This window comes from Gavialis gangeticus, unplaced genomic scaffold (genome assembly GCF_001723915.1).
Source record: "Gavialis gangeticus isolate Ggan-Ray unplaced genomic scaffold, GavGan_comp1, whole genome shotgun sequence".
Lineage (NCBI taxonomy): Eukaryota > Metazoa > Chordata > Crocodylia > Gavialidae > Gavialis > Gavialis gangeticus.
In genome coordinates, this window is record NW_017729006.1 from 8,966,970 (window position 1) to 8,986,682 (window position 19,713).

Genomic DNA, 19,713 nt, shown 5'->3' on the forward strand with positions numbered 1-19,713 from the left:
GGGGGGGGGGGCTCCAGGGCCTCCTGGTAGAGCCCCCCTGGGCAGCACAGGACAACGGGGGGGAAGGAGGGCCTGGGCTGGGGCCACTGGTGCTGTCACCCTGCCCCGCACTGTGCGGGCCAGTCAGCCAGACGGCAGTTGGAGCTGCTGGTAAGTGCCGGGGGGGGTTGGGTTTTTTTAAACTATGAGGTGGGGGGGCAGGCATCGGGGGGATGATGGGGATGGGGCTTGGCAGGGCAGGAGAGGGTTTGGCGGGGTCAGGAGGGCTGGTGCAGGGACAGGCAAGGCAGAAAAGTGATTGGGGCCTTGGGGGAGCTGGCAGGGGGAAGAGCCAGGCAGGGAAGGGTTTGGGGGCCTCAAGGGGCTGGCGGGGAGAGCAGCTGGGCAGGGTAGGGATCAGGGACCTCGGGGGGAGGGGGGATGGCACAGTGTGGGGTCAGACAGGGCAGGGGTAGGGGGAGGCTGAGGGAGTGGGTGGGGCCAGTGGGGCCCCCCCATGGTCCCCTCCCCCCTCCAGCACCCCTTACCAGCACTGCAGCCCTAGTGCTGAGCATGTGGCCTGGCCAGCCATGTGTTTCAGCACCAGGGTGAGGGGCCAACCACAGAGACACTCTGGCAGCCAGAGCATCTCCGTGGATCACTCAGCCTCTGGTTGCCTCAGGGCATGGTCTGAGACTGTGTCCTGCTCTGCTTTTTTAAACTTCAATTTTTTTAGACCCCTGGATATCCAGGGGTCTAATTTTCTCCCCGTGCTGCAAACTTGCAGCGTGGGGAACATTTTTTCATTCCCTCATGTGTCTGTTGCCCCGCCTCAAAGGGGTTTGAGACTGGGCAAGAGGCACATGCACATTCGTCTGGACACGCCTCCTAAGTCCTACTGCCCTTGGCTACTGTCAGCTTTAACAGGCAGCCAGGAGCACATAAATATTCATTTTCTAAAATTTTTAGAGGCCCTGTGAGCTGGATAGAAGATCCTGGCCCATGGGCCATATTTTACCCGCCCCTGTGTTAAGATGTCTCTATAAATTTGTCCTTATAAATTATGTGCAAGTTAAATGGGACTGCTTGAAGGCACCCCAGAGCACCCTTTTCCCTGGATGTTTATCAGCATGTTTTTTTTACTCTTGTAATCCTGCATACAGTGGATCAACTTTCAATTTTTAACTTTAGTAGCCTTGGGCAACTGCCCACTGGTGCCATCCAGTGTTGCTGTAGTTGTGCCCTTGTCCCCTCCAGGTTCTGGTCCAGACCCCAGCAAGTCTCCCCACTACACTACTCCAGGGTTTGCAAAGATGTTTTGAGAGAACACCCTACAACTCCTTTGATAACCTTCTTTAAGGAGGGGTTTCTCTCCACCAGACTCTTTCTCAGACTCTTTTTGCTCTAGTATAATGGAGCCATAATAGCAGGAGAGGTATCTCTGCTCCAAGTATAAGGGATACTGAGTATAAGAGTGACGTGCCAACGTGGAATCTTGTTCCACATCATTAACATTTCAGTACAATTGTAGGAGTGGTTTTTTGGGGTTAAATGGTTGTTTTCTGTCCAATTTCTCTCCTTTGTCTTCCAAGATTCTCTGCTGCATTTGATTTAGGAATATATCTGACTGTCCTAATCATTTATTTTATTTGATACCTATTTGAAAGTGTTCTGGACCTTGATGGATAAATGCCAGTTGACAGGGGAGTTGGAAGGGATATATTTTTCACATTACCAGAGCATGTTTTCTAAAAGTGTATGTACCATTAAGATAACCGCATCTCAAGTTGAAAATAAAATGGCTAGCTGTCTTTCAAGTTTTTTGGCGTAGCAAATATTTCCTGTGAGTTTGACAGTATTTTCATGGATTTACTGGAGGAGATTATTCTGGAATACCAGCTTTATGAGATCAAGCAGGAAGTTGTGTCTCCCCTGAACTCTTTTAAATGGCTATCACTGTGAGTGGCTGTGTTTTAACTTCCTCAAGAGTGTAACACCATGACTGATGGATAAGAGTAGAACAGAAGGAACAAAGTGCATTGTTTTCTCTAAAGGCTCCTATAATATCCTTTTATGTGAGAGATTTATTTATTATCTATTATGCATTTTCCCCTGGATTAAATTCTGCCCATCAGGCAGGTACTGATTGCTTTCATTTATGGCGTACAGCTTGTTCTTGGTACATCTGCATGGCCAAAGTGAAATCTGATTAGCCATTGACTAGGAACAGATCACTACTTATGGTCAATACATCATTCTAACAGGACAAGGGATAACATACTCCCTGTGCTAATGTCCCAAGTTAACCCACAGTTAAATGTATTCAGAAAAAGCCTTTTGTTCTAAAAGCAGGTATGTTTAATGCTGGCTGAGCAGCAGCAGAGCATACAATATATCTGTCTATCCATTGATCCTCTCTTAAATATGATACTTGTAAAATGTTACAGAAAATAAATTTAAGAATAGAGCCCTATTTTTTAGCATTGTCAAGCTATAGAGATACTCTTTAAAATGGCAATATGTTGCTATTTCCTTTAATTATTTTCCCTATAGTCCAGCCTTCTATTCTTGGCATTATAAAGTCTTATCTGAATTACTGAAAAGAAGTCATTTTGATCTCTCCTTTCCCCTCATCTCCCTTCACTCTGAGCACTCCCATAACTTTGGAAAATTTCTCCTGATAGTCCTAAAGAAGGCAGCCTCCTTTTCCCAGACTAGCTGCTGCTCCTAGCTCAGTGATTTATTTTTTATTATTATAGTCCTCATATGGAATTTGCCATATTAAATGGACTGACCAGTAGTACATTTTGGCTGTCAAGGTTTAATTGCCAGTGTGATTGTTGAGTAGTGTATTTGTGCAAGCAAAGTAAAGGTTTATTTGTGTGGGGTTTTTTGCATGACTTGTTGTGAAAGCATACTTTTGATTTTCCTTCCTGGGTATTGTGGAGATGCAATAGAAAAGGAGAGAACACTTTTCAATCTGTCTTTAGGCAGAGAGGATCTGTGTAGGATGCTACACACCACTTAAATCCTCTGATCACACTGGACTTGCATGAGACTTAAATGATGCAAAATGCTATTGCATGGTGTAAATTTAATCTTTTCTGGAGTATCAAAAGTATTAGGTCTTTGTCATTTTTAATCCACAGACTCTCCTGAAAGTCTTTACAATTATTATCTTTTATAATTTTAAACAGTAACATAACTAGAGGTGGTGAGCGGGGCACAGGCCCCAGGCTCCAACTTAGGAGGGGCATTAGAATGGCTCCCCCACTCCCACAGAGTCTGCACTCTGACAGTAAAAGTAGTCCCATGATGTTGCTCTTTCAGCGCCAGCTGCTGGGTGTGCAAATGCACTGCACTGCTGCCATAAGAGCAATAATTGGGGAGGTCAAAAGATGCCGTAGCTGTGGTGGCGGCAGCGGCAACTGGGATGGCTTTTGAATCCCTGGTGTAAGACTCCTGTGCTTCCCCTCACCCCTGCCATACATGCGCAGAACCCATGCTTCTCAAGCAGTCAGTGGCACCACAGCTCAAAACCTGTTCATTTGGTCTCTGAGTTAAAACACATAAAAGACAAATATAGAAGACTAAGTGAATATATACATGCTTATGTAGTATATGATGCAAGTACTCATACAGTTCAAGTGATAATTTTATCAATAATCATTAACCCCAAGGGAAAAACAATATTTAACCTCTGTTAACAGCAAGTAACAGGTAACATAATATTTAGGTAGGTAGCATATAGGAGTATAAATAAAAGGAACAAAAGATAGAGCTATTCAGTTCTGTATAGGAGGCTTAGACGCATTTCAATTTATTTTAATGAAAAACAAGTACCATATTTAATTCTCCTAATTGGATGTGAACTCTCAATCAGAGGACATATTTACTGCAACCATTCTTTAATAAGATATTTCAGGGCATATAGAGAATATAGTGTCTGTCCTCCATACTAAGATGCGAGAGGAAATCATTAATAGCATGTGTACATGAAATCAATATTCATGTCTTTGATATAGTCCAAGAAGTTTTTCCAGAGTAGATGACATTTTGGAAAAATCAGCCACCTTGCATTTCAAACAGATGCTTTCTGGATTTTTTTAATGAGTATCTTGAAAAGTTCTATACAAGTGATCTTGAGAATGAATTGAGGCAGGAAAAAAGAGGGGGAAAAAACCCCATAGAGCCAGAGCATCCCTTTTTTATTACAGTTTTGGAGAGACAGATATAATTAACAGTGTAGATTTTCTTTGTCTTTGCCCGGGAGGCAGTGAACTATTTGACTGGAGTCTGGCAGTCAAAAGCTTCAAGAATCTCCCCTTTGTTTTCTGTTTGCAGATTTTATTCCTCACCGTACAGTATTGCAACAAATCGCATGATTCCACAGACATCTATCACACCATTCATTGCTGCTTCCCCTGTCTCTACATACCAGGTACGTCAGATTTCCCCTTCCCCTTAACAATTCTGGTTTGGATGTGGACAAAGGCAAAGTATGTATGGCACAAAAGTGAGTGACTTTCACACTTTAATCATGCTTTAAACCAAGGCTCTTTATTTGCATTCAGGTACCACTTAGTGTAAGGTTTCAAGCATATCCTGGATACTTTACACTGAAAAATTAAGCAACCATGTTTTTGTCTATCTTCAATCAGCTTTTCAAATGCTTAGCATTTTCATCCATTTCCAGTTGACTTGAGCAAAAAATTGTCATACTTAATAAAACATCTTGTCATTTTGGCTTCCTTTCATTGGCCAAATTTTCAAAAATGCACCTCTTTGCGATTTATTTCATGTTCATTATATTTTGAGCTTTTGCTCTGAGTTGTACTTGCCTGACTGACACCCATTAACAACATACATTTCTCTTAAGTAGTGCCCTGTAAAGCAAGATACTTTGGGGAAAACTGTTCTATTCTCCTTCAGGTTGCCATTGACGTTTCCACTTTGATGTCTTTGTTGTGGCAGGACAGTGCGGTGTTCAGACTTTTCTGATGCTGATGTCAAAATGTCATTACAGATATTTATTAATGATTAGTACTTCTGGAATGCAGTGTCACCAGCATCACTTTGAGGAGCAGGAGTCCTGAAGTTTCCCCTGACTAGAAGGTGGAACATCCTTTAGAGTAGCAAGTTTATTGCAGTATATACTTTTCGTTGTTGCCTGGCGTTACTTTCTTTAAATATTTATGGATGAGTTTAATGATCATGAAAGTGAGGGACTTATAGCTAACTTACTTTAGCCAAAAACAGTACAAGAAGCTGATATACCAGAAATATTTTGTGACCCATAGTAAGTGAAATTTAAAATCAGGTATTCTAAAATTAAAATTAAAATTTGTTCCACTCCCCACCTTTGTCGTCTTGGCTTGAAGTGTATATAAGTGTATCTCACCAGGGTCTCCTACTAAGATAGCTTTAGTAAATTCCACATGGCAGCACAAAGTACAATTTCCACAATTTCTTCAGAGACTCGTTTTAAATGAGACTTCCATAAAGATGTTTGATAATGTCACTTTTGAAAATAAGATTAATCTTCTATATCATTAGGAAGCTTTTGAAAATTTTACCTAAAGTTTTCAGCCAATTGTGCTATCTATTGGATGATGCACAACACATTCAGGGTCAGTATACCGTGATCACTATACCACTATACACTCACTATGGGATCACTATACCACTATAACAAGTGGAGCATAGATACAATGCCATTTTTCAGACTCCTGAGCATAGTGAAAACATTAGTGAATGGGTTCTGAGAGTTTCTATTGATAACAGTACAAGTCAGAAATGAATTTTGTCTCTAGTTACAATCTTCCTCTAAAAAGAAGTTCATCTTTAATTGTAGCAGTACGAAAGGCAAAGGATACCTAAAGCAAGAATGGGGCTCTGTTTCCTATTGATTTGTGCTAATAAAAGTTATTTTGATGTGCAGGTCCAGAGTACTTCATGGATGCCTCATCCGCCATATGTTATGCAACCAACAGTAAGTGGATACATGTTCACATCCAGCTAAATCTGGATTCCTACCATCCTGGATATAAAGTACGAGGTTATTGTAAGAGTAATCAACCCCCTCTGATGGGAACCATCTGTTATGCATGCAAAGATCCTGTTTCTTTAAGAAATAACATTCCTATTCCCAAAAATGAAGAATATGTTGTTTAGTTTTATTGATTATAATAAGGAAATAATAAGTCCTGTAGAATAACCTCTGAATCATTAGGTTTGGGACTGTAAAATAACTGTACTCCTTGATACTCTGAGTTGCCAGGATGAACACATCTGATATCCCTCCTCTATGTATCCATTTTAAATGTCCACACACACACACACACACACACACACGCACACACACACACACCCGTATTTTGAAGGATCCTCATTTGCAACTCTAAAATATTTCAAAAGAGGGTAGAGCACAACTGTCCTTCAGATTCTCAGAAGAATTTGGATATACTTTGACTTGATCAGTTAATTTTTTCAGTTAGTTTGTATTTTTCTGCCTTGAAATTTAGGCAATCAAATTAGGCAATACTCTCAAAACCACAATATAACTGTAGCATTATTCACTGAAAATAAGTAGTGATGTGATTTTTAGTTTGTGAGGTCAAAGTAGTTTTGACGCAGTTATTTAAATGCTAACAAAGTACCAGAAACAAGCATCACATTGAATCCATTTGCACCTATCACATTAGATTGTGGGGATTTGCTTCTTTATGTTGTACCAGATCAGCTTTACTGATATGGTTTAACTTAGTATCGCTTACTCAAGTTTTTGTATGCCATCTAACAGATTTTGATATACAGTTATCATCTTTCACCTAAATCAGTTTAAAATTAAGATGCACTGACTGCAATTTTACCATGACTATGTTTTCCTACTTATTCACAAATGTTTTAACTTTATTACTAATTTTAACTAATTATTACTTTTTAACTAATTACTAACTTTACTAATTATTACTTGACTTGTTTGTTGTCTGGCTTCTGAAATGTGATACTTTGGGAGGGAATTTCTCTTCCTGAAAAATAAAGGTAGTTGTTGTATTAGCAAGAGTTAGAGATTCAGTATCATGGTCAAAATTACAGTACTGTATATCAAAAATTGCTCATGTCATCTGTAGCTCTGGATCACAAACATGATTCTTACTCATCTCTGCTGCTCTTCTAAGCAGGCAGAAAATGGTCTTATTACGTGATCAAATGTTTGCTAGAAATTTGACTGAAACAACCAATTTTATTTCATCCTTGTCCAAATCTGGGTGCAAATCCATGTCTCCAGGAGAAAAGAGAATGCAGAATGTATAGAGATTCCCTATATCCAGACCTACAATTAAGTTCCTCATAAGGAAGCATGGCATAATAAACGGTTTATAAATAAAATTAAATCTGTATTGCAACTGTTCAGTTGTAATATTGGAGCATAAGACATTTTAAAACCTCATATATAAGGGGTGGTTGTCAGACTTCCTGAAGTGAAGAGACTCTTTACTAATCTATGAAAAGCAAATTGTCTCTTTAAAGAGCACTGACAGAAGTGACATTTGTCACACTCAGCCCTCTGAAAGCTTGCTACAGCCATGTCCTGACAGAAGTGCATGTCTGCAGAGCACTTTAAAAGTGCCCAGTCACATGACAAATTAGCCCAGTGGGTTCAGATGAAGGCACCTTCACTAACTCCTGTAAGTCTCTGCACATAAGCAGTGCTGGGCTGCATCAGCCCAGTTCTACCCCTGGTGCTGAGGAGGGAGCTCTTTGTTGCACATGGCCACTTATCTCACCACTTATTCCACATTAAATTTGGGTGGAATATAGAAGTTCCTTCATGTGGGCATGTGGGCATGTGTGCATGCATACACACACACACATACAGTCAGGTGTTTGAAAAAGTTTTGACTTATGTCAAGTCGGAGAGAATTTTTCAGGGAAAGAACTTCCAAAAATAATGTGCTTTATGAAAACCAGAATGGAGCTTTTCAGATTCTTGAGGGCCCACCTTGCTGGCTGTTGTTAGGTAGCCGAAAGGCAATTTGTTAAGAGATTTTCAGTCTTGTTGCTGAACAGCCTCCCTGTCTCAGCCCCAGCTGCAGATCTGTAGAGGCAGAGTGCTCATTTGCTGTAGTTCAGAAATGGGAAAAGGTGGGGAGGCTGATTTCCCCACTTCTTTGCTCTGCAACCATTACTTTAGTCTTGAGAAAATGCAGCTAAAGGAAGGCAAGCAGAAAATTGGGAGATTCAGTCTTGGTAGCCTTCCTGGAATGCTTTGGTCAAGTAGAGATGGAAAGTCAGAAGAGTCTTCCGTGCAGACAGCTCAGGACCTGTCATTTAAATTATCCTGATAGAATAGACCATTTTGTCAGCCAAATTGAAATATGTAGCAGTTCATATCAGAAAATCTTTCTGATGGAAAATTTCCAACCAATTCTAATTACAACAAACTACCATTTTTATTGTAAAGCAGTTAGGGTTGCTAGAGAAGCAACATACCTGATGCAACCCATAAAAGCAAAGAAATGAAAACTCACTTCAGAGGATTCATATCTTGTATCCTGGTAAAGGCTTGTTTACAGAAAGACGATTAAAAGGGGGTGGGGATAGTGGAAGGCAGGTAGCTTTAGGAAAGCTGAGTTTACCTTCTGGTGCATGGCCTACCATACAGAGTACTAGTAGATGTGATAATGATAAGGTGTCAGTTGCATGAAGGAACAGACGTTATGCAAGCAGTGGTTTTATTTTTCATTTCCCATTTATTTGTTTTTGGATGTTGTGTCAAGCACATCTTGCCTCTAGCAACTATAAGTATTCACAACACAGGACTTGTGTTGTGTGTGTACACTTCCTAAGTGGTTTTTTTAATGCTTGATCTGGGTCAGGTGTTTCTAGAGTAGGAGGTAAACCTGTATGAAAAGAAGTGCTCTGGGATATTGAAAAAATAAAGGTACTCCTACCAAGGAAAAATTCAGTGAATTATTAAAAATGTATGAAGAGGAATCAAAAAAGCACCACATAGAAAATTAAAGGGCATAAAAATTAACACCTTCTGAAATTTCATGGCAGTTGAATACCTTCTTTTAAAATAAGCAGGAATTTATGCTTCATTTTCAGTGCACTTTTGTCAAATTATGGAGGTGACCTTAAACAGGAAAATAGGTAGCATTTAGCCAAGGCAGGATTTTTCCATGAATTAGCAATGCTGCAGATATCCTAATCTTTCCCCCCCACCTTTTTAGTTTAGTTTGTACCATTGTATAAAAAGCTGCAATTTTACTTGACAGCATTGTAATGAATAATTGCTTAAGGTAAATGTATACTCTCCATAGTTGCTTAATGTCACATTAGAACCCAGTGCTGGTAAAATATTACGTTTTCCTTGCCACAGAATGTAAGAACATTTTGTTAAGACCATATTATTCTTGGTGAGTAAAGATAAACTCTTTAAAAGGCAGCACAGCTTGAATCACTTCAAGTGGTGATGGTTAATTCTTTGTTTTGATACTAAACATTCAGTAAATGATGTCACTGGATTGAATACCTTTTCATTCTTAGAAGAAAGGTCATACTTAATATTCTTTTACAATGAAATAACTTGAAGTGTCTTCATGGTAGAAAATAGAGACAGGACTCACAAATGGAAATTAGAGGAGGAAATTCTTTTAGGTTCTCAAACTCAAAAAGGATAGGAAACAGCTGTGCTACAAAATGTTGGCACCCAAGGTGCCTATTCATGTGCTCCAACGCATTCCGGTTACAACGCGTTGGAGCAAACTTGATTAATTGAGTCTGCTGGAGTGTTCAAATTAAAATGTTCCAACATGCTGCAGCATCTCATGTATTCAGCTTCCTGCATTTCAAAGGGGGCACTTTAAATAAAGCTCGTTGAACAAACTTTAGTTAAAGTGCACTCACTGCCATTTTGAAACACGAGACGCTGAATATACACGAGATGCTCCGGTGTTTAATTGGAGCAGCTTCTGAGAGACAGATTCCTGACAAACTAAGACTAAATTCTTACTTGTCTTCTCAATAAAGTTTGCATGCAAGATATACAGGCAAAATATTAATTTTCTTTTTTAATAATCATTTTTTTCGTAAAGATTATATTGGGTTCATTTCTTGTCGCCACCTTCTTTGCTGGCCATTTCTATTCACATTTCTATCGTGGACCACCCATTTATCTACCTTGCATTTAAATATTTTGATGTATTTTCAGTTACTGTCCTCGTTTATTCTTTGCTTGGTTCAGCATTTCTGAGCTCATGCAGATCCTGATCTTCACTATGTTTATGTAATTTAGGTAGACCTGTTCCTGCCATATTGCCTAAAGCCAATGTAGCTACATGTTATATTCATTATTTATTTGTAAATGAATTATTCAAATAAAAGAGCATCCCTTTAATCCACAGAATATTTTTCTCAATACACCAAAATAGATGCATCAATTTCTCCCAAATCAATTCAACTATGTAGCATCTCTACATATATTAAATGGTACATTGAATGTGTCTTCACTTTTCCAACTTCTGTGTCCTTGTCTGCCTATTTATTATGTGTGAACTCTTCAGAATCTCTTTGTTCCTTCTTGTTTCTCTGGAAAGCACTGTATGGACATGTCCACGAATAGATAAGAATCATAGCATGTGTCTATGAAAAAAGCAACAGCAAAGGGAAGATAGTCAAAGGCCTTAAAGGGCAGAGAAAAGAGAAAAGCGTTGCAATGTTGGTCTGAAAATTTGTTATACATGAATTTTGTTCCTTACAGATTTAGCTTCATAGAAATCAGCATGAAATAGGTCAAGCCAGAAGCAGATCTAAGATTTTATAAAGGCAGGTGGGGTAGTTATAGTGACTGGCACTGCAGGGGTGACTGCACTCCCTGCCCACAACCTCCTCCCTCTTCTCCTCTCCACTGAGACAGGAAGACCGTACTTTGGGCTGCTAAGTGTTGATGAAGTTAAGCATTTCCCCTCCTCCCTTCTCCTCCATGCTCAGATGCACGTTCCCTTCCCTGCCCCCTCCTACTGCACGCTCCCCAGCCTGCCACTGCCAGTGTCCCCACTGTCCATGTGTCCCAGGGATGAGGGCAGCTCTTGTTCTGCTCCAGCCAGGTTGCATGTGGGGGCTGGGCTCAGCCTGGGATGACAGCAGTGGTGGGTGCAAAGGCTGGTGGGGAACACCAATGGGAGCAGGGAAGATGGAAGAACTCACTCACTGCAGATAGTATTGAGGGCTAAGCTCAGCCCATGTGCAGCCCAACTGAAGCAGGGCAGGAGCTACCTTCACCTCTGGGACAGTGAGGACACTGGCAGCAGCAGAGGACGATGTAGGGGTAGGGTGTGGAGTGGGAGGGGATGTGCCTTTAAGCATGGAGGGGAAGGGATTAATTCTTATGTTCTTTGGGACTTAAAGGAATCCCAGACTTCTGCTCCTACTGGGTGATCAGAAAGCGGGGTATGATCATGCTACTGTACCCCGTCTGGACCTGGTCAAACTTTTTGTTGGCAGATATTGTTTGAATGCTGGGACAAAGAAGAAACCTACAAAAATATCCCCTCCATGTACTGAACATTAATTTGCACTTACAAAGTTGTAGGTGACTTGGAATATGGGATTTCTGAATCACTTAAGTATTTTAAAAATATCATCCTTAAGATCCTAAAAGACTTGGGCACTTAAAAACATTTTGTCCTATATAACCTAAATCTTCCCAGTTAGGTTACATTGACTGCACTATATTTAACAAAGAATATCTAAAATGTGCTGGCTCTAATAATTTGCCCTCTTTTCCATATGCCTTGCTTATTCTTACCAGCTCTAAAGGAATCCAGGCTCTGAAGGGATTGTGGTGAGGTGCTGTTGAAGTCCTTTTGGTACAACATTTAATGAACTGATCAAAGCTGGAGCTCTGTTTTGTTAAGTACAGATTTCAAATCAAACTGTTCATGCATCCCTATTTGAAACAGTTTTGTATTTCATTGCTTCCATGGGATAAGGGTAGAGAAAGAGAGTTGGCAGAACCCAAACATAAATGGAAAGTGAGTTATCCTGGGGTTTTAAAATGTTTGCCATATTAGCATGTTTTTGTTGTACATATTTTGCTGTCTCTGAAGGCCCTTTGACAAGGGAAAACTTTGAAGAACACCATATTTGAAGATGCCACAGATGTATTTTTTCTTAGTACTAGCTATGATGCTTGCTAATATTTTTACAATCACATTTTTTTTATTTTGGGGATTTCGATGTTCCTCATGAAGAGCCAATTTTTTAGTGTACTAACCTGCTTATACACTATCTGTGTGTGCATTTGTTTTGGGTTTTTTCCATTCAAACCCTATTAGTAATGCATGAGAAACTGGCAGTTAGGGCCAAAATTTTCTGAAGAACCAGCTACATAGCCTGCTATGAGTACAATAACTGATTTTGCATGTAGAGAGAAGTGGTTAACCATGTTATCTTAAATCAGGCAAAAAGCATGGCAGGGTGGCACCTTAGAGACTAACTGATTCAGAGAGGCATAAGCAGGGCTGGTGGCCTAGGCACATTCCCCTTTTCACAGTGTAGCACAATGGCTTCAGTTCCTCCATAGATGTAGGTGCCTGGATCACCTGCAGAATCGGGACTAAGTCCCTGAAGCAGGTAAGAATCTCCCCTGCCTCCCACTCTTGGGACACTGTCCCATCACTGTCCCCTTGCCAAGCCTGACTCCCTGTGCAGCTTCTCTGTGTAGCCCTGGTTGGAGCAGAGCAGATCAGGAGCACATGGGACAGCGTCAGTGGTAGGTGATTCTTCCCTTCTTATGCTCACAGATGTAAGTAGAGACTGCAAGAGGCAGGAATAGGAGGGGAGGGAAGGTAATGCTAAGCATGGAAGGGAAGGGAAGGAGTGCCAAGAGCAGCCAGGGTAGATTCTTCCCTTATTCTGGGGCTTAAAATTCATGGCTTCTCTCATGGCATGATCTGCCTACCCCTGTGTGGGGGTAGTCTAGGGGCAGGAGAGTGTAGCCACTTCTGCAGTGCCTTTGGCTGGTCCTGCACCCCTATTTTCAAAATTCTGGATCCACCTGTAGGCAAAAGGTTTCCTAGGTGAAAACACCTGATGAAGCAGTCTGTCACCTATAAAAGGTTTGTCACCTCTCTGAACCAGTTAGTCTCCAAGGTGCCTCCCTGCCCTGCATTTTATACATACAAACAGTAGCATAAGGAGGGCTGGGAGGGCAGTACACATACCCTCGGCACAGAGCTTTGCATGTGGAGGGGACACCAGATTGAACCTGGGAGGGGTGCCTCATCCTCCTATCCCCTGTTTTGCCTGCACTTTCTGGCTCCAGCAAGTAGTGGCACAGCAGTGTGTGTCATAGAAGGCAGGGCATTCTGGGAATTCTAGTGCTATAGAGCAGCAGTGGAGTTCGCTGGTGCTGGGGAGAAAAAATTTGAGGTGACATCTCCCCTTAGCAGCAGCAGTAAATTCCTCCACTGTTCTACAGAACTCCAATTCCCAGAGTGCTCTGCCCTGTACCACCACTGCTTGCTGCTGCTGCTTCTGTATGCCACCCACTGTTGAAACCTCTGAGGCAGAATGTACATGAGTAAATGGGAAGAAAGACTGCCCAGGTGTATTCCTGGCCCATTACACCTCTGTTTACAAACATGTTTTATGTCTTTTTCAAAGTTTCTACACAGCAGATACAGAACAAATGTGATAGATTTCATAGACATTAGGGCTGCAAGGGACCTTACAAGATCATCATTGGGTCCAGCCCCCTGCCTAAGGGGCAGGAAGTCAGCTGGGGTCAAATGATCCCAGCAAGATAGGCATCCAAATGTGTCTTGAAAGTGTCCAGAGTAGGTGCATACACCGCCTCTGTGGGAAGTCTATTCCAGGCTCTGGAGACCGTGGCAGTAAAGAAGTTTTTACTGATGTCCAGCCTAAAATGGTCTTCCAGGAGTTTGTGACCATCGGTCCTTTGGGTGCCCTGGTGAACAGACTTCTCCCAGTTCCTGATACACCCCCCTTATGTACTGATAGGCTGCCACCAAGTCATCCCTGAGCCTACGATTTTCCAGGCTGAAGAGTCCCATGTCTCTTAGTCTCTCCTCATAAGTCTTGCTGTCTTATCCTCTAATCATGCATGTGGATCTCCTCTGGACTCTTTCAAGCTTCTCCACATCCTTTTTGAATTGTAGAGCCCAGAATTGGATACACTATTCCAGCTGTGGCCTCATCTAGGCCAAGTAAAGCTGGAGGATGACTTCCTAGGTCTTGCTTGTGATGCATCAGTAGATGTGAGCCACAGTTTTGTTTGCTTTGCCAGCTGTGGCATCACATTGGTGGCTCATGTTCATCTTGTGGTCAGTCATGACCACCAAGTCTCTTTCAGTCATGGTACTAGTGAGTGTAGCACTGTCAAACCTATAAGTGTGATGCAGGGTTTTTCTCCTGAGGTGGAGCACCTTACATTCCTCTGTGTTGAATGCTGTCAGGTTTTGATCTGCCCACCTTGCAAGCCTATAGAGGTCAGCCTGGATTGCCAGCCTATCCTCTAAGGTGACCACACTTCCCCATAGTTTGGTGTGGTCAGCAAACTTAGCCAGTCTGCTTCTGACACCAGAGTCTAGATCACTTATAAATACATTAAGGAGTACAGGTCCGAGAACAGAGTCCTGGGGGATGCCACTGGTTACCATGGACCACGTTGATTTTGTTCCATCAACTATCATTCTCTGGGTCCGACCACGGATCCAGTTCACCAGCCATCAGACTGGAAGGTTGTCAGGCTGCAGTTCCCCAATTTTACCATGAGGGCATCATGGGACATCAGGTCAAAGGATTTCTTGAAGTCCAAATATATGATATCCACCCTTTCTCCTTTGTCCAGGTGATGTGTCACCTGGTCATAGAAGGAAATGAGATTGGTCAGGCAAGACCTACATGCAATGAAGCTATGTTGGCTATCTCTTAGAACATTGCCTTGTGTTAGCCTGTTGTTAATGGTTTCTTTGACCAATGGCAGCATGAATTCTACTAAAGATAATACAGGACAAACAAAGCAGTACACAAGGAAAGACACTCATATAGGATGTTCTCTTGTTTCTGGTGATGCCTAACAGTACATGTATTAGATAAATAGGTTTTAGAGAGCTTATCCCATGGCCAGTCCACAAGCCTTTTAACTCCTTCCCAGGACAACATCCTGAACATAAAAGAAGCTGAGGGCCTTATTACATGGGACACTTATGACATACTAAATCTATGAGATGTTAAGCAGTACTAAAAGTTAATATGCATAATAAGTGGTCACAAGATGACATTTACCATGATCTCTGACCTGAACAGCTCTAACCTGGTAGAGGGCCAGTGAGCTGGAGTCCCAACAGTCACACCAGGAGTGGTCATGCCTCAGACTACATGTCCCAGGTGTCTCAGATGCTTTCTCAGGCAACTGACTGGACCAGGCTTTCAACCAAGGGACATTGGCTTGTGTAAAACACTGGGCTGCCCCACTGCTCCCCCTCCCTCACAGACACAGTTGCAGTTGTTGGAGTGGGAGGTAGATCTGAAGTGAAAGGCTGGAAAACCTCGGTGTTGAGACACAGGAAGCTGGCAGGAGCAGCTTGTTTCTGCCTCTCCTTCTTCCTGGGCACTTTTTTCAACATAGTCTTCATCCCTGGACTTAACCCCCAGCAGCAGCAGCAGCAGCAGCAGCAGCAGCAGCAGCATGGGACTGCCCCTGAGTGTGGGGCAGAGGGCAGCACAGCCAGTAGGTAGCACAAGGATGAAGGAAATTATCTTCTGCAGGTAAATCCTCAGGTCAGTAGACTACTGTCAAGTCGATAAATTGTCCATGGAGGGAGGGCCAGGAATGGTGCCCTGTCAGATGCTGGAGGACCACAAGTCACTCCTATTATCTTTGTGGAGTTATGAGATGATAAAATAATACAGATACTTAACACAGTCTGGAGATACTCCTCATATGAAAAGGTGAAAACAACAATAGGAGTTCACTTAGCCTATGTTCTCATGCTTGTATGTTTGAACGTTTGGGGTACCTATATACATACAGGGACAGTGCTCCAGCATGCTGTAATTACAGTGCATTGGAGCAGGTCCAATTAATCAAGTCTGTTGGAGCATGCTAATTCGCATGCTCCATCAGCCTCTGCATCTCATGTATTCAGCATCCCCACACCTCAAAATGGCGGCAGGGTCACTTTAACTAAAGCTTATTTAATGAGTTTTAGTTAAAGTACCCCCTGCCTTCATTCTGAAGCATGTAATGCTGAATACATGAGATGCTGTGGGTGCTTTAATTAGAGTGGCTCTTGGATCCACTTTAAATAAAGCGCCCCCCGCTCTGCCCCCAGAGCACATGTAAAGACACCCTCAGATTTTAAGCACAGTTGATGTCCCCTGTAACTAAGTCCTCATTCATTTTTCAATCCTTCTTGTCCAGTCCCATGGCAGGGAGCATTTTGAATCTTCCCTTTGCAAAACTCCCACTTCAGTGGCAGTGTAGCCTGAGACTTTCAGGATTTTGTCTTTTGTCTGTTCCTCATAAATGTAGTAAAAAGTACAAACTCTCCAGTTAAAATAAATCATTTTTCATTTTCCCACTAGCAACTTTGCTAGTTGGGATAATACCCAAAATACCACAGTAGTTTTGCATGGTTTTGAATCCAACTTTCATGAACAAAGAATGCTTAGTTTCTTGTGCTTTCATAAATCTCTCTCAAGATTATATTTTCTTTATATCAAATTCATTAAGCTATCTTTTATTAAGTTGAATCTGGAGTCCATTGTGTGCTAGCACGTATGAATGTGAAGAAACAAAGACTGTCTTCTGTAAACAGTTGTATTCTATGTCCAAAATGAAATGTGATCGTTCAGCTACATGATATGAAAAATAAACAGGAAATAATCCTTAGAAATTGAAATCTCCAAATATTCTTTTAACTTCTTAGCTGTGTATTTTTAAGAGATCCTTTGAAAATGAACTTACTTGAACTTTTAAAGCTAAGGAATATAGAGTTTGAAATAACTAACCAGACACCAGTGCCAATGCTTTGCTGATCAGTTTTAATTCCAGTGTTTCCCAAGGCAGAAAATTGAGGACTGCCAATTCTGTAACTCTGATAATCAAAAAAGTAATTGGCAAGGTTCCTTTGGGACAAACATACTACCATGAGGTCATGTCTCCCAGCCCCCAACACTGTGTCCATCTATAGAAATTGTCTTCATATTACTAGTACAACCGAGTATGGCTTTTATAAAATCCATCTCATTTTAGTTGTTATAATGCCAGTCATCACAGTATTTGACTACAGAACAGAAATAACTTTGTAAAGTGTGAAGGCAGACAAAGCATCTCACCAAAACTTTTGTTTTTAAAAGCAGGTGTGGATATAATCCATCCATCCAAATCCCGTATGGGGCCCAAGTATAAGCACTTGAATTATGTGTCATTGATTATTCAACTATTACCTGAACGTATATAGCAATATAGTTTCAGTATTTTCTTTTTGCTGATGTAGACAGTGATTTAAAGTTGAACGACTAGGAAGGGTTCTAGGAGTTATATCTCCTACCCTTCCTGATACTCTGTTAGCATGCCTTAGTGTATATGAATGTCTTTGTGATGAAAGGAGCGTAAGACCTGTGTATGTACTGACCTAAAATAAATAGGGGTCTATTTAAATCACAGTTAGACTTACCAAGTTTTACTGGTTTGTTGCAGTAGGAAGAGCAAACTCTGCTGACATTATGTGGATGCACTCTGGCAGCCCTACACCTCAGCATTAATTGACAGAAAGGCCGGGGGGAATAAGGAACAAGGGAGCAGCTGCCATCTTGACTGCTGTGTGCCCCTTGGGTGGTCTCGTCCCTTAGTACCGATTGGTGGAGAGGCCCTGGTGGGGGGAGGGGGAGGGACAAGGGAGTGGCAGCCATCTTTTCTGCTGCCATTTGTCCCACCCTGCCAGCCAGCACCTTCCCCTACCAGAGTGCTGCACGGCCAGGTTGCAGTGACAGTGAGAACTGCTGGCTCCCACTGGGGAGCTAACATTTTATTTTTATTAAATTTTTTCTTTTGTTGATTTTGCAGACAATTCTGGATTTTGTGGTTTCTGCCAAATCTGCAAGACTGTAATTTAAGTAGACCCTTAAAAATAAATGAACAAAAGAGGTGCACAGCATTCTGCTAGGTGAAGCTTTGTGTTTAATGGTTATATTGAAATGGCATGTTGAGAACCATTGACACTAAATTTAAAAGACTACTCCAGGGAAGTTAGGAATTTCTGGTCAAAAATAAATAATTGTCGTGGGATATCGATTTCTATTGAACAGAAGACAAGCAGTATTAATTGTCAACCTCGGATTTACAAGAATAATCTTAACAGCTATTCAAAAGGAGCAGAATAAATCAAAGGAGTATTTTTTTAAAGAGAGCTATTATCAGTATACATTAGACTGTCTTTAGTAGAATTGTGCATTGTATTTTTTAAAACTATTTATCTTTGATTTCCTACAGAACTTAAAATCCGTTTTTACTTTTTGTAAATCCAGAGAGACTGAAAATCTCTAATACTTGATGTACATGATGCAATACATGAAAAATATTTGCATTATATTTTCTATCTGTGGTTGTGTGTTCATATATAATATTATTGAGTTCTGAGTGGAAATTTCTCATTTTGCAGACCAAGAAGAAAATATTACTCTGGTGGGTATATATAAAATGTACTTTTTGAAGCTACCCAGTTATTCAGAAATAGATTTAGTCTCAGGGTGATGAATTAATTATGGAAGCTGAAGGGAACAAAAAGGAGTTATACATTATGTGGAAATGTGACATAAATTTATCGTGTGCCTCTTCAATTTATTACAAAGGAGACATGGACCCAGTTTGCAGGCCTCCCAAATCTTTATCTCATATAGCTGACCCTTACTGATTCTACAGCAGAGGGGGCTGTAGCAGAATGTGAAGACCCATGCATTGTGACCACAGTTTCCTGAAGAAAATGTAATGGCACCAAAAAGAGAAATTTCAACTTGTGCCCATCCTTTCTGGAGTTCATGTTTGTTGTTAAATTGTGCATTATTAATTCTTGTCAGAGAGAACACAAACCAATTTGTGTACCACTGGATGTAACTGGGGCCAATGGATGTATTTAAAAATTAAGCTCTACATAGAAAATCCAGTGAGATTTCTTTAAATATGGAATTCTTCTATTAAAAAAAGAAATCCTAAGTGTGAGTGATTTATTATTTATGTGTGTGTCAAGACTCCTGTTGGTACCCCATTTTAACAAGAGCTCCCCCCTACCCATACTGGTCCCATTGGTTAGGGCCCTGAACCAAGGCCCAGCAATCCTGAATTCTTTTCCTATTCATGCTACAGATATAGTGTGTGTCATTGCCAAATATTCCCACTTCTCTGCCTCACCTCACTTTTGCATTTTAGCTTTTATTGCTCTCATCTATTTCTATTGCAAGGAATCTAGTGTCTAGCTCTATGTGTTTGCATGTTGCTTAATAAAGCAAGGCTGTTATCCTCTAGGCACAATCATGATTACAAATAATAATGAAGTGTTAACAAAGAATGAAAACTATCCCCACATAGATACTGATTCCCTTTTCATGTTACTCAGTTGTATATCAAGAGTAATTCCAATGAAATAAGTAGTGATGCAATTGAGGGAGAAGAAAAAGATGGAGGAAACAGTACAGGAAGAT

The 19,713-nt window shown here is 41.1% G+C and overlaps 1 protein-coding gene across 4 annotated transcripts in view; it reads left to right on the forward strand.

Annotated features, from left to right (window-relative positions):
• RBMS3 (RNA binding motif single stranded interacting protein 3) overlaps nt 1-19,713 on the forward strand; it is a 707,347-nt gene that overhangs the window by 556,790 nt on the left and 130,844 nt on the right. For all 4 annotated transcript variants that reach the window (XR_002095924.1, XM_019508786.1, XM_019508787.1 and 1 more), the window contains exons 8-9: nt 4,324-4,420; nt 5,921-5,971. Coding sequence is in view for 3 of the 4 variants with exons in the window: in XM_019508786.1 (XP_019364331.1) it covers nt 4,324-4,420; nt 5,921-5,971 (148 nt within the window). In the remaining variant the exon portion in view is untranslated. The remainder of the gene's footprint in view (nt 1-4,323; nt 4,421-5,920; nt 5,972-19,713) is intronic.